A 12,325-nucleotide genomic window follows, 5' to 3' on the forward strand; every position below is an offset into this window, starting at 1 on the left:
ATAATTGGCATACAATAACCAATGTATAACAATTGTGTTTTACTTAGTTCACTTTGTTCATCAATAAAAGAATATAAAAATCTTGTTCAACCGAGTGTTGTGTATTAAAATAGATTTGTATAGTACTGCACAGTTTCTCCCGGAGTTGTGAAAATGGTTGAAGGGACCATGTGCTGCCTAGTGATGGGCGACGGAAAAAGCCAGTCCCTCATGGTTCTTTTTATTTTTTTAAAAAAATGATATTCGGCACCATGTGATATGCTGATGTGAGAGACTAGCCTTGTGTCGTGCTCTGGTGGCTTCTCGCTTTCCTTAAGTACCTGTTGTGCTAATTGACGGAGAACTCATAAACAACAGAGACGATGGTATCTGGGGGGTGTGTGTGTGACCTTGAGAAAAACCGGGGTGCCCATCACTACCTTCCCGGGCAGGCCGCAGGGTGACGGGGGGGGCCTGCGGCCTACAGGGGGGCCAGGCGGACCCTTGCAGTATCAGGAAGACTAGCTAGTGAAACAAGCAGGCGCACTGGGATTTTCTCAGGCTAATGCTAAACGCTTCCCAAATGTGCTAAAATCCAACAAAATATCAAAAAGGAATCAAGTTCAAAAACAAAAACAGCAAACCCTTTAAATTTTCCACGGCCTGTCCCTCCCCCAGAACTCTTGATATTTTTCAGTATGAGAAACAACCCCTTGAGGCAGGGTTGTTTTTTTTCCCCTCTACCATTTCAGCAGATATTTCTGCAAGCAAAAAATAAAAAATAAAAAAATCACGTTACATATTTTTAACAATAAAAATGCAGTACAAAAATGTAAAGTTATCTTTTTTGGCATATTATCTGTACTGGCAAGAAACAAAAAAACTGAATATTTATTTGCTTTTTTTCTTTAAAAAAAATCCAAAATTAACTAAAAAGAAAAACCCCAAAATAATCTCTTTAAAAAACAAAACCCAACCTGCCAAAGATATCCAACTATTATGGTTTATGCTAAATCTTGCACAAAAACTCCATGAGAAAAATACACCGATAGCAAAATAAGTAAAAAGGACCTGCAAAAAAGTAAGGAGTTTTACAGTCATACTTTTTTAAATACTTCGGAACGCATATACAGAAGCATCAGCATGAAAATACTTCAATATTTTACTAGAAACGCTAACTTCATACAGTTTCTTTATTTAAATATCTGCAATTCTCAACTCTAATAATACTGGAAAAAAACCCGATCTTTTGTTTCGAAGGCTCTGTGAGTGTCCGCGACGCCGTTCTGGTCAAAACGGCCCCATCTCCAGGTCACCTGAATCAACGGGGCCAACTTTGTTCCTCTGATAAGAATCCACGTCGAGTCCTAAGTAGTTCAGTTTCTGGTTATCTCACCGATTTCCCGCCCACACATAGCTTTCAGCCCAACTACTTTTCTACTAGCTCACTAACTCTTTGCATTGAAAGTTTTCCCCTTAAAGCAGAACTGGAAACCTTTCTGCCCCCCACAAAAGGATATCCCGCTTCCTATCGGCCATACTTTTCCTCTTCATCCTTAGTCATAAATACATTAAGGCCAACATAACAAAAAAAATCTCATAAGCACTGAAGGTCTCGGCAAATACAAAACTGCAGCACAACCCGCTCCGTGGGAACCTGCTGCCACAGTGACCTACAAACTGGACTGATTGGTTTGCAAGTTTCTACGCGTATCAAAACTGAGAGTGTTCCTTCTCTCCTTTGTTTCAGTTTAATCTCTCATCTGCGCATGTGTATAAAGTTTTTTTTTCCCCCTTCTTTCACTCTCTCACAGCCAGCTTTGTCAGTTGTTACCCTGTGATTGCTGCAAGGCTTTGTGCATGGCAGCGGAGGCAGAAGAGGGTTTGATCCAGGGGACAGTTAGCAGGGAGGAGGTGGTGGTGGTCGTCATGGTAACCTGAATCATCTGCTCGTTTTGTATCAGTCTAATGAGGGTTTTGAGACGTTCCAGTGATGACTGAGTCCCTTTCTGCTGGGCCAACAGGCTGGTTTTTAGCTCTAAGCATTTCTGTCAAATAAAGAGAAGGGGAGAGAGAAGGGAAGACTGAGAATACATTCAAATTGGTGTCAAACATCTCTCCAAACATCCTTTTGTGTCTTGAGTGCACGTCCTGCTCAAAGGAAGTATATTCTCCTTTGGGGATAGCAAAACCACAGCTTAACGAATGGAGTAATCACCAGTGCTGCATACACTGCAGCAGCTGTCTAAGGTAACAATATTCATCCCAGTCCAAATGCATTCAGAGGATGTTTCCAACCTCATCCTGTAGACGGCCTGGCAGAAATGCCTTCTCCAAAGAGAGTACTGGCACAGGATTGTAATAGCTGTATTACTGGAAAGTACCAAAGGCACCAGTGCGGTCTTAAATCTTACCAAAAGGCACTGATAAACACTTGAGGGATAAACCTCACCCTGACGTATTTTGTATGTGTCACACATTTTAGGGAGTCAGTGCTGTGAAGATAAGTTGATCTCTCTAAACATGATGTCAGTATCTTTCTGGCAGAAAACTTGATCTAAGACACTACTGTTGTACCACTGCAGTCACAAGAAAGTCTTTTTCCTCTGGGGTGGCCAAACTGCACCCCACAATCACTTGAAACGTTTCATACAAATCCACATGAAAATGAACGTGACAACAGGAGCCAAACGAAGGCATGTCAAATCTCCCTCTCAGCGTCACAGAATCCTTTATGTTGGAAAAGACCTTTAAGATCATTGAGTCCAACCATAAACCTAACACTGCCAAGTCCACCACTCCGCCATGTCCCTAAGTGCCACATCTACATGTCTTTTAAATACCACCTCTTCTCCAAGAAGAGATAAGGAAGCATCAGCAATTCTCCCTTCCCTCCCCAGCTCAATGCTGCTGCAGCTAACATCCTATCCCTTACACTATCAACTGGCCTGCAAGGGACTATGCGACAGACCAAAAACTCGAGCCTGCCTGCTATAGAGAAAGGGACGGTGGCCTCCCAGTGGGCCCAGGGGTCCACAGGGGTGTGTATAAGAGTGTTCTCTTTAACGTAAACCTCTGTTAAGGCAAATGTCAGAAATGAAATTGCCCCGCGCTGAAACACTAACTGCTTTTCTCCTTTCAAGTGGATATATCTCCAATAAATATAATCATCAGCTGATATTACCATTTAAATGAGACAGCATTGCCCACTGGAAGAACCCGATTCTGCTTAGGTAGAAATCTTACTGATTTTGGAAGCCCTACATACAGCTGGTAGCTGACTGCGTCCCCAAATGCATTCCTCTTTCTGAACCTCATCCCACTGCACTCTCCTACGTACTAAAGATACGCAGTACCCCAGAGTCACTTCATACACATGTGTGTTTCCATTAGTACTGATGGTGGCTTACAGGGAATATTCCCCACTGTGATGTCTTTTAATAAGTTACTGCTTTTCCTTCCACTCTATTTTAAATGTGATAAATATTTTAACATGCCTCCTCTGGATAACTGCAATGGTAAAACAAGTAGTGACCAGTTACTCCTGCGGCTGCCACTTTGATTTTTCCAGGGTAAGGAAGTTTCAAATATTTATTGAGACTGCCATGCAAGTTAACAGCTACCCCTTAAGAGTGGTACAGAGGTGAGGTAGTCCCAGATTAGTTCCTTCACCCACGGAGAACAGGAATTATGGTTTTGAACTCAGGCCATTCATTGCTGCCAGAGACTGGTCCTCATAGCACAGTATGCGCAGGAGACATCTCCAGCCAATGTTTAGCTTGGAAACGAGTTCACAGAGAAAATGATTGTGAATCCATTTCCAGTCATGGAGAGGTTGTTACAACATTCAGCCCCTAAAACAAATAAAGATGGTTATTTCTACCTAATCTCAAGAGTTCTGAGCTAATGGACAAACAGCTACCACTGGAGGACATGCTTGTGACTAAACTTTTCACCTGGAGAATGGAATTGCCTTAAAGTCACTGGGCAGATCAGAGCACTAGGAGGAAGGCAGCAACGGTATTTTGGTTTTTGGGCTTTTTTGTGTGCAACGGGAATTCAGGTGATTTTTCCTCCTCAGCCTGCCAAAGCAGCTTGCTTTTGTGCATAAAGGAAATCCACGTGTTTTTCCTCAGAGAGAGAAACACATTCACATTTGAACATCAGTAGCTTTGGAGCATAAATCATTTTCTAGCCACAAAATATCAGTTTTTCAAGCATGAATTCTTTATAAACATCTCTGCAGGAGACTCTGTGTCCCAAGTCAGGTGTCCTACCTTCACTGCATTGTTGAGAAGTCGATCTTTTTCTTCTAACTGTCTATGCTCACTCTTCAGCTCAGTGCTTCTCTTTAATAACTTTCGCTTCTCTTCTTCTTTGACTGCGGAACAATAAGATTAAGGATGCAGAAGTTAAGAAAAGGACATATGGTAAAACCGTGCGCTTGACAACACGAAGCAGAAGCATGTATTTTGAATGGTGAGTTTCAGGTCTCGCTAGCCTTTTGTCAGCATGTGTAGCCAAATAAATCTGGAGTTTCTGCTTGCACGCATGTGTCTATGTCAACGGCTAGCACACAGGACAACCCTAAAGCTATACCGCACCTTTGAGATTAATTAGAATTAATCATTGGATGACATGTGGTCCTGGAAGTCTCCAAGAAAAAGGTGAATGGTAATAAAGAACAGGTCAGTCACCTGGAATGGCAATAGTTCAGCAACCCTAGCTGAAAAGCACAATCATAATGGTACCAGACCTCTGCAAAGCTCCTTACAAATATGATCTAATGCCCCAAACAGCCCACTGTAAGAATGCAACAGAGAACCAAAAAAGAGTAACGGTCAATGCACAGATATCATACAACATCTGATAGTAATGACTGTGATACCAAATAATACTGAAACAATTAGGAGCAGATATTGCTGCAGCCGTCTGGCATCATGCTACACACCCAGTTACAGGGCTCTGCCTAGCCTGACTGTCTCTCCACCTCCCAGCCTAATACGATTCTGCCTCAAAACTCCTTTTCAGCCCTGTCCCCAGCAAGCCACCACTTTCATGATAGCCTATTCCATGGAGTGAAGTTCCTGAGAGATTATCTCAGCATCCTCAAAGAGATAAGGTAGCAAAGAAGCAGACTAAGGGGAAGGGGAGAGAAAGTGACCTGCTGTTCCTAGCTACAGCCCCTTATGGCCCTTTTCTTAATAATGCCACGACACTTGGTAGCATTACACTACCACTTTAATATCAGTGCCATGAAGGACTCAAATGGCATTGCCTGTCACGAGCAGGGAATTCCTTGTCAATAGTTATGTTAATCCCTACCTGTTTTATGAGTAACATAGGAGTGAACAATAGCCAGAGTTCCAGTCCATGGCACATTGTCATCTTTCTTTAACACCTATAAGCCCAGGAAACAATAAAAAGTTAGAACTCCACGAAGACACACATTAAGGTTTTTCTTCCTCCAGCCTCACAGCTCTGCAGGACCAGATCTAGGGTCCTTGTCTCAGAATTCATGAGCTGAAAAGTAACGAGAGAATAATTTGAGTAGCGGTCTCCATTGGGGCTTACTCCTTTACACATCGCTATAAACAGCACTAGCAAACAGTGCTAAAAGGGGGTTACAAATCATCTGTTTCTTGTTGCCATGGCCAGAAGACATTTTTCAGCCCCTGACAAGCAGATCTCCACACTGTCAGGATTGTTGTCGACTGAGCATGGGAGAGGTTGTTGGTCCATCTGAAAACATGAGTGCGCATATCTAACCATAGGCTGCTCTGCTCTCTGCAACCGCATGCTGGAATTCCCCCTTGACATTTTCAAGGGAACATAAGAGTGATCTCAATGGTAAATACAAAGAACTCTAAGGCACAAAATCTAAGCCTCGACTCTACAATTTAGTGATGCTGTACTGTTTTAGTAATTGTTTTCCTGTTCGTGCAATCAGCATTATTCACAGCAACTAGACAAATTAGCATTTCTGACATGGCTATGATCAATAGCTATGTGTAATAAATGATTTAAAGAAAAGGAAGTGTTCTCCTCACAGCTTTCAGATCCACTGGTTAACAGTGTCTGCTTCTGACACTGTCTCTCTCATCTATAAGATTTACATTACTTGTCTGGCAACCCTACATGCTGGTGGCTTTATTGTAAAGAAGGGAAACAAAGGAAATGGAGAGACATTTCAAAAGGACAAACCTAGCAGAGGCGATTACAGGGAAGCTAAGGCACTCAGTGCATGTTCTAACTCCGGTACGATGAAAATACCAGAAAGAAATGCTTCTACCTGTACTAAAAACCTCTCAGTATTACTTTAGCTAATGTGGTCCCCTAAGCTGTGATCACAGGTTAGATTAGTTTAGTGGTACACAAATTCGAGTTTTCTTTTCTTGATGTGCTACGCTCCATGAAGCTTACCTTCTGTTGGCACTTTGGACAGACCCATACCCCCTTGGGGGCAGTTTTGAGGGGCGGGTCCAAGCAGTTGAGGTGATATGCTCTGGGACATGTGCCACAGGGCTGCAAGTTAATGCCACGCTTGCAAGCAGTGCAGTGTTCATCGTGGTGGATCTCATTCTGCAAGAGAACAAGAGGGATGGTTTGGGTCAAGTCAAGCCATTGAGAACTTCTCTCTGGACAGCATTCACAGCCACTGTTGCAGCAGACAGGCTCATTCAAACACAAAATCTAATTGTCAAAAGCACCCTGGCCACTGTAGAAGACAGAAATAATGGTGTATGATAGCAAGAAATACAAACAAACAAACCAGCCAGAAGCAAGTTCCATAAACTGAAACAGACAGAAAAATAAAACCCAACTGATCAAACACAGGAGGGAGTCGAGTAATATAGGCAGCTTGTGATGTAGGAATTCACTTGGTTTTGATTATGTGTCACTCCCAACACATGCATCACCATGTGCAGCTCTATTTTGAAACATGGATCAAAGTCAGCATGTGGATCACTTGTCCTTCAAGTCCAAAGCAGAAGGAAGCAAGCAAGGAAAAGTTTCTGGGGAAAAAGCACAGTTCCATGTTTTATGCCCATTGCCTCAAAGAGCAGCTATGAAAACTGGTTGCTCAAGTACAACCTTTTGCTATGTGCCCTCTTTTGTGAGCTCCTCTAGAGGGCCCCTCTGTCCCTCTATTCTCCCTGGCACTAATTGTTCTCTATTCAGACTCTCTCTGACAACCTTTCTCCAACAAGACTGATTAGTACTTTGTCTGAAGCAATATATAAAATGAACTAAGACTCATCAACAAAGTTACAATGTCATGTAGTAAATTGCTATGCTAATCTGGTGGCAACGTTAATTACTCTTTGTATAATTAAGTGCATTTTAATAAAGGAGACACTGATTTTGAAACTCTCATGGCTTGTGAATCATTACAAAAAAACCTGAATTCTCCTAGTGCTTTTCCAGGAAGGAGAATAATAATTTTGTGCCTTTGTTAATTCCAAAAGAATATTTTCATTTTTAGGGATATTAATTATAATGTTTCACGATAGTTTTAGTCAGGCTTACATCCTGAGTCCTAACTCGGTCCTGTCAAAAAATTGCTCTCCAAAATATTACTCTTTAGAAATTATGTGCTCAAAAAATCTTAATTTTAACCTCAATGTAAAGAGATTTAATCTATACAAACTAGAATAGTTAAGCATTTTTCTTAAAATTTTCATTAAAACCACAAATCTGTACTAGCAATTTCTCAATCAGTGGATTCTACAAAGGGATTAAACTCAAGCCTTGAATAGGAAAGCCCAAGAGTTCATCTCTTTGAAATTCTAACTTAGAGACTCAAAGATTTATTTAAGTGGGAAATGTTTCACACAAGCAGTATGAAAGGCAAAGAGAATACTGCAATTTTGTACCTCGACAGAGACTACAATAACCAGAAGCAAGCGCTGAATTACACAGGGATGAGAAGGACATTGATAATACACAAATTTTGCTACACATACCTTCCAGAATGGATCCTCATTTGCTAGCATATGAAAGAAGGGCAGACAACAGATTAGTGGGAAATACATCGCTACCATGAATGCTAGTTCTCAGCTATGGAAGTAATTTTAGTCAAGCTGTGACGCAGGAGACCAGGACATTGCCAAAATTAATGCAGGCAGCAAAGAATGCAACAGCAAGTAGTGGAATTAGTATTTGAGATTTAAAAATTTACATTTCAGGAATCCTCTGTCTGAAGATCTGATGCTAAAAAATCATTGTATGAGAAGCACAGACTCTATTTCAAATTTTCAAAAATTTTCAAGTGGACTTCCTCTCCACATGTCACTAGTCCAAAAGTCTTTCTTAAGGACTTCAGCCTGCTGGGTGATGAACAGTCTGGCCCCGAACCAGCAAGGCACTTAGGCAGGTGCTTAACTTGGAGTATGAAAGTGGTGCCACTGACTTACCGTTAAACACATGTTTAAATGTTCAGCTGATTCATGGCCAAAATGGTCAACTACTTGTGTGACTGAGCTTTATGTTATCATCGACTCTTTATCATCAAACTACTCCCAGCCAAACCACCAAGATTTTCTGACCTTCTGATGAACCGAGTCTGTAGTGATTACATTCACAGCCTGCTAAGAACAAGAACCATCAGAGCACACTGGAAAGCAGGCCAAGCCTTTCATAAAAGTATTTGTGAAATTCATCACACTTTGGTCCAAAAATAAAAAGCGAGAAAATGTTAATGGCTTTATGGAAACCACACAGTGGGTTGTAATTTTTGCTGCTGATTTGTAAGAGGCTGATGCATGCTGTCCCTGTGACAAACAGCTGATGGAGAGGCCTTTCTTTAGATTAAAGTGGAGACAACCAAACTGATATTTCTGTCCTTCTTCAGCTCCCTCTCTGATCACAAATGGGAATATAGCTGCCACAATGTGATCTCTTACATACAGACCAACCTGCTGTTACACATTCATTTTATACAAGTGATGATGCAGACACATTTACATCTCGCACACATGTAAAAAGAGGAACATAAGAATGAAGGAATGGCTTCACCTAAGTTAGACCAAAGCCCGGGGTCCTTTGCTAACCGCATCCAGTGCTGCCACTCCTGTGCAGAGTGCAATAACAGGGCAAGCACAAACTAAATTTGTCTGCTCCAGAAGTATCCTTCCAGACGCACGCAGTTTATGGGCTTCCCTAACCTGGAGTTTGCGTCCTCATTTCTATATTTAGCAGTCTTAGGCAGATTTTTTTTCCTTCCATAAATTTGTCTACTTTTTTCCAACAATTGTAGCATCCTTTGGCAATGAGTTCCATAAATAATCACAGACTTATAAAATCTGTAGATGTCACTTCATATACACAAATACACACACAGAGATCCACCACGATACAACACTGCGATTACTCAGGGGATATAGATGTTATTCAGATAAACAGGGGCTTGATAATTGAAGAGTCTTTTCTACAAATGATACATGTCAGGGGATGTGACCTCATTTCAGGTAAGACATTTTCAGATAAATGAATCCTGATTAATTGACATTTTGCTGAAAAATTACAAGAATTGTTCTCTTCTGCATTTCTGGAAATGATAGTTGTTTCCGGTACTTCATAGGGATTTTTTTAGTTTGTTTACTTCTCTTTTCAGCTCACTTTTACTAAAAAGTTTTAAACATCTTAAAATATGTCCACTTCTGCCTTCTAGTTTCTGAAAAATTAAACTGAAGACAATTTTTTTTAAAGGAGTGTTTTACAGGAGAAGGGGCAGTCAGCTCTGCACCGAAGGCTGACAAGTACACCACTGCAGTGCCAAGCTGCCTGGGACAGCATCTGCCTTCGGTTCAGCGCTTACAGAGCATCTAGCACAACAGTGCCCTGTGCACATAGCTAATAAACCTCTACAGAGGCAGGGAGTTCTGCTATAAAGAAGTTCAGCTTAAAATTGTCAGAAAATGCAGAATCCTAGCGCACATTCTGGATGCTGGGAAAACCAAAGACACAGGACTTGAAGAAGAATTATTGATTAGGTAGAGAGAGTGCTGATTTCCAAACGGCTCGGAGAGAGACACATCACTGGAGCTCTGTGACCCACCTACTTCCTTGCAAATGAAATGGCAAACCCATGGCAGAAAGAAGGTGAGAGATATCAAATCCTAAGTTAAACAAAATCCACCAAGAGGCTAACAGCATGGCTTGCTAACATTGGCATTCTCCCCTGGTTTTCCCATGTGCTTGCATGGGAAAAACAAGTGCTATGATAAGACAAATAATAAATTGTAATTTTAATTTTGAAGATAAAACCAAGCCAGGAATAATGTTTTTTTTTTCCACTGGGGCTCACATGAGCATGGGTTCCTGCTAAGAGGCATGTCATCATAGCTGTTTACTGTGTTATAACCTCTCTTGTCCTCTGAGACCCTGTGCATTAGAGGCATATGGTAAGTAGGCCAATTGTCTGCATCTAGCACATGAAGTTTTGAAGGAAGAGAGAAGCACCGCTGCATTTCAGTTGGTGATCCTGTGGTGCAAGAAGTCAAGGCAGGGCCAGAAAGGTGAATCTCAAGCAGTAAACCTGACACTTGACAGAGATATCAAGCCAACACTGAACAACTGTCAAAACTTCACGTCTTAATTGAAATTATCTCTGTAAACGTTCCTAATACCGAAATAACATTTGGCTTAGAAAAAGGTCTGTCTTCCCTCACCTCTAAGGCACCACAGTATAACCCAAGTTCTAAAGGCAACTTGAGGGCAAGGACATAATCACATTTCTTTACTGGCTTTCTCTCCTCTTCTGACATGCAACTCAAACTTCTCACTTTCTCTCTTAAAAACCTACATGGGCCTAGTCTGAAGAATTAAACTGTACTCAATGTTCTCCTTCTTTCACCTCCCACCTCCCAACTCTTTGCGTTCTCTATCTGTTGCATGTTTTTCCTGGAATGAGCTTCTTCACACAAGCCAATCATCATCATCCCCAAATGGCTCTTCTGAGTTGTTCATTCTCAAGGCTTTTACCATGAAATTTTCAGCATCTGAAGTTTTTATAAAGACAAGATTGGCAGGCATCTTCAAGGCCATCAAATCTAGATTTATGTCTCCAGCTCTTGGAGTCAGAAAAACTGTGTGGTTTTTCGGCCATTGTTTTTAAAGCAAAAAGTATGGTAAATTTCTAGCCCTTGAGGATGGACAGCAGTTTCTTAAAGCTGATGAAAAGCAGCAAATGAAAAACCCAGAACAGAAATTATTTTTTAAATCTCAATTTTTCAGTATATATTTTTAAGCACTTGGGGTTGGCAACACTGACTTCTTCAATCAGTCTTCTCACTGCATGGTGCTTACAATACTAGAGATCAGATTTTCCACTGATTGCAGAGATTTTGGATCCATTTCTCCACAGTTTTGAACTTTAGCCTTATCCTTCAATTGTTTTTGCAGCAAAACCATCTATTTTCACTGCACACTAAAAAGTGCAGGGACCTTACACAAAGTAATGCCCTATGGTACCCTAGCAGTAATTCATATGAAATCCTACTAATAAATATTTAACATGTCATTAGAATAGTAGTATATTCATTTTAAAATATGCTTACCTCTTGTTGAAAGGAACAAGGGGTTATTCAAATAATTTGATGCAAGGCGTTTCCGCTACAAGGGAAAAGAAACCAACCGCAGTGTCATTGAAAAGTGCTCTGGTTGTCTCTTACCATCTCGTATTAACAATCTCCATGAGCTTCCCTCATACAGAGCCAGCTATCCAGAAGCCAGTTCTGTGACTTAGAATATTTGTTGCTAACCCCTGAGACAGTCACACAAACAGTTGTATTATTTACCTTTCTAACAGTCCTTCATTAGAACAGTCTGATGTGCATTAGATTTTATTAAAAAGAGAGAAATGGAAATTGCAAATTTTATTGCTTGAGTTCCAGGATATGTTGCAAAGGTCAGTAAGAGCAAGGCAACAGCAACAGTAGCTCCAAATCTAGCAGATAAACAATGTCCATAAAGGAAAAATTGTGTCATAAACAGTTGCTGTGAGATGACGTCTTTGTTTGCATATATAGAAATGGTGATGAACTTCTCACCTGCAGAAAAGCATCAGTACCTTCTGTGACGCTTGCCTACAGTTCCTAGGAACATATTTTGTTTGCAAGCAATGTACTACGGCCTAAGCAAAATACTCCTCTTTCAGAAGTAAATGTGTACAGGAGCTGGCAGTGATTTCAATCTGCTGAGGTGACCCAAGACTTTCAAACTTGCAAGCCCAGACCACTGGAAACCTGACTGAGATGTTTAACTAATTTAATGCAGCCCATGGCCAGCTTGTCAGATGGTAAAAGCTGTTGGTCAATAGCAAGCTGGGCTTCATTACCAGTCT

At 41.1% G+C, this 12,325-nt stretch overlaps 1 protein-coding gene across 1 annotated transcript in view; it reads right to left on the reverse strand.

Annotated features, from left to right (window-relative positions):
- Window positions 1–1,802: 1,802 nt before the first annotated feature.
- The window catches only part of PHF21B (PHD finger protein 21B), a 166,527-nt gene continuing 156,004 nt past the window's right edge, over window positions 1,803–12,325 (reverse strand). The window contains exons 8-13 of the mRNA XM_009879714.1: window positions 11,541–11,595; window positions 7,947–7,969; window positions 6,403–6,561; window positions 5,305–5,380; window positions 4,257–4,360; window positions 1,803–2,027 (exon numbers count right to left, since the gene is read on the reverse strand). Coding sequence (XP_009878016.1) covers window positions 1,803–2,027; window positions 4,257–4,360; window positions 5,305–5,380; window positions 6,403–6,561; window positions 7,947–7,969; window positions 11,541–11,595 — 642 coding nt within the window. The remainder of the gene's footprint in view (window positions 2,028–4,256; window positions 4,361–5,304; window positions 5,381–6,402; window positions 6,562–7,946; window positions 7,970–11,540; window positions 11,596–12,325) is intronic.

The sequence above is a fragment of the Charadrius vociferus genome, unplaced genomic scaffold (genome assembly GCF_000708025.1).
Source record: "Charadrius vociferus isolate BGI_N301 unplaced genomic scaffold, ASM70802v2 scaffold90, whole genome shotgun sequence".
Lineage (NCBI taxonomy): Eukaryota > Metazoa > Chordata > Aves > Charadriiformes > Charadriidae > Charadrius > Charadrius vociferus.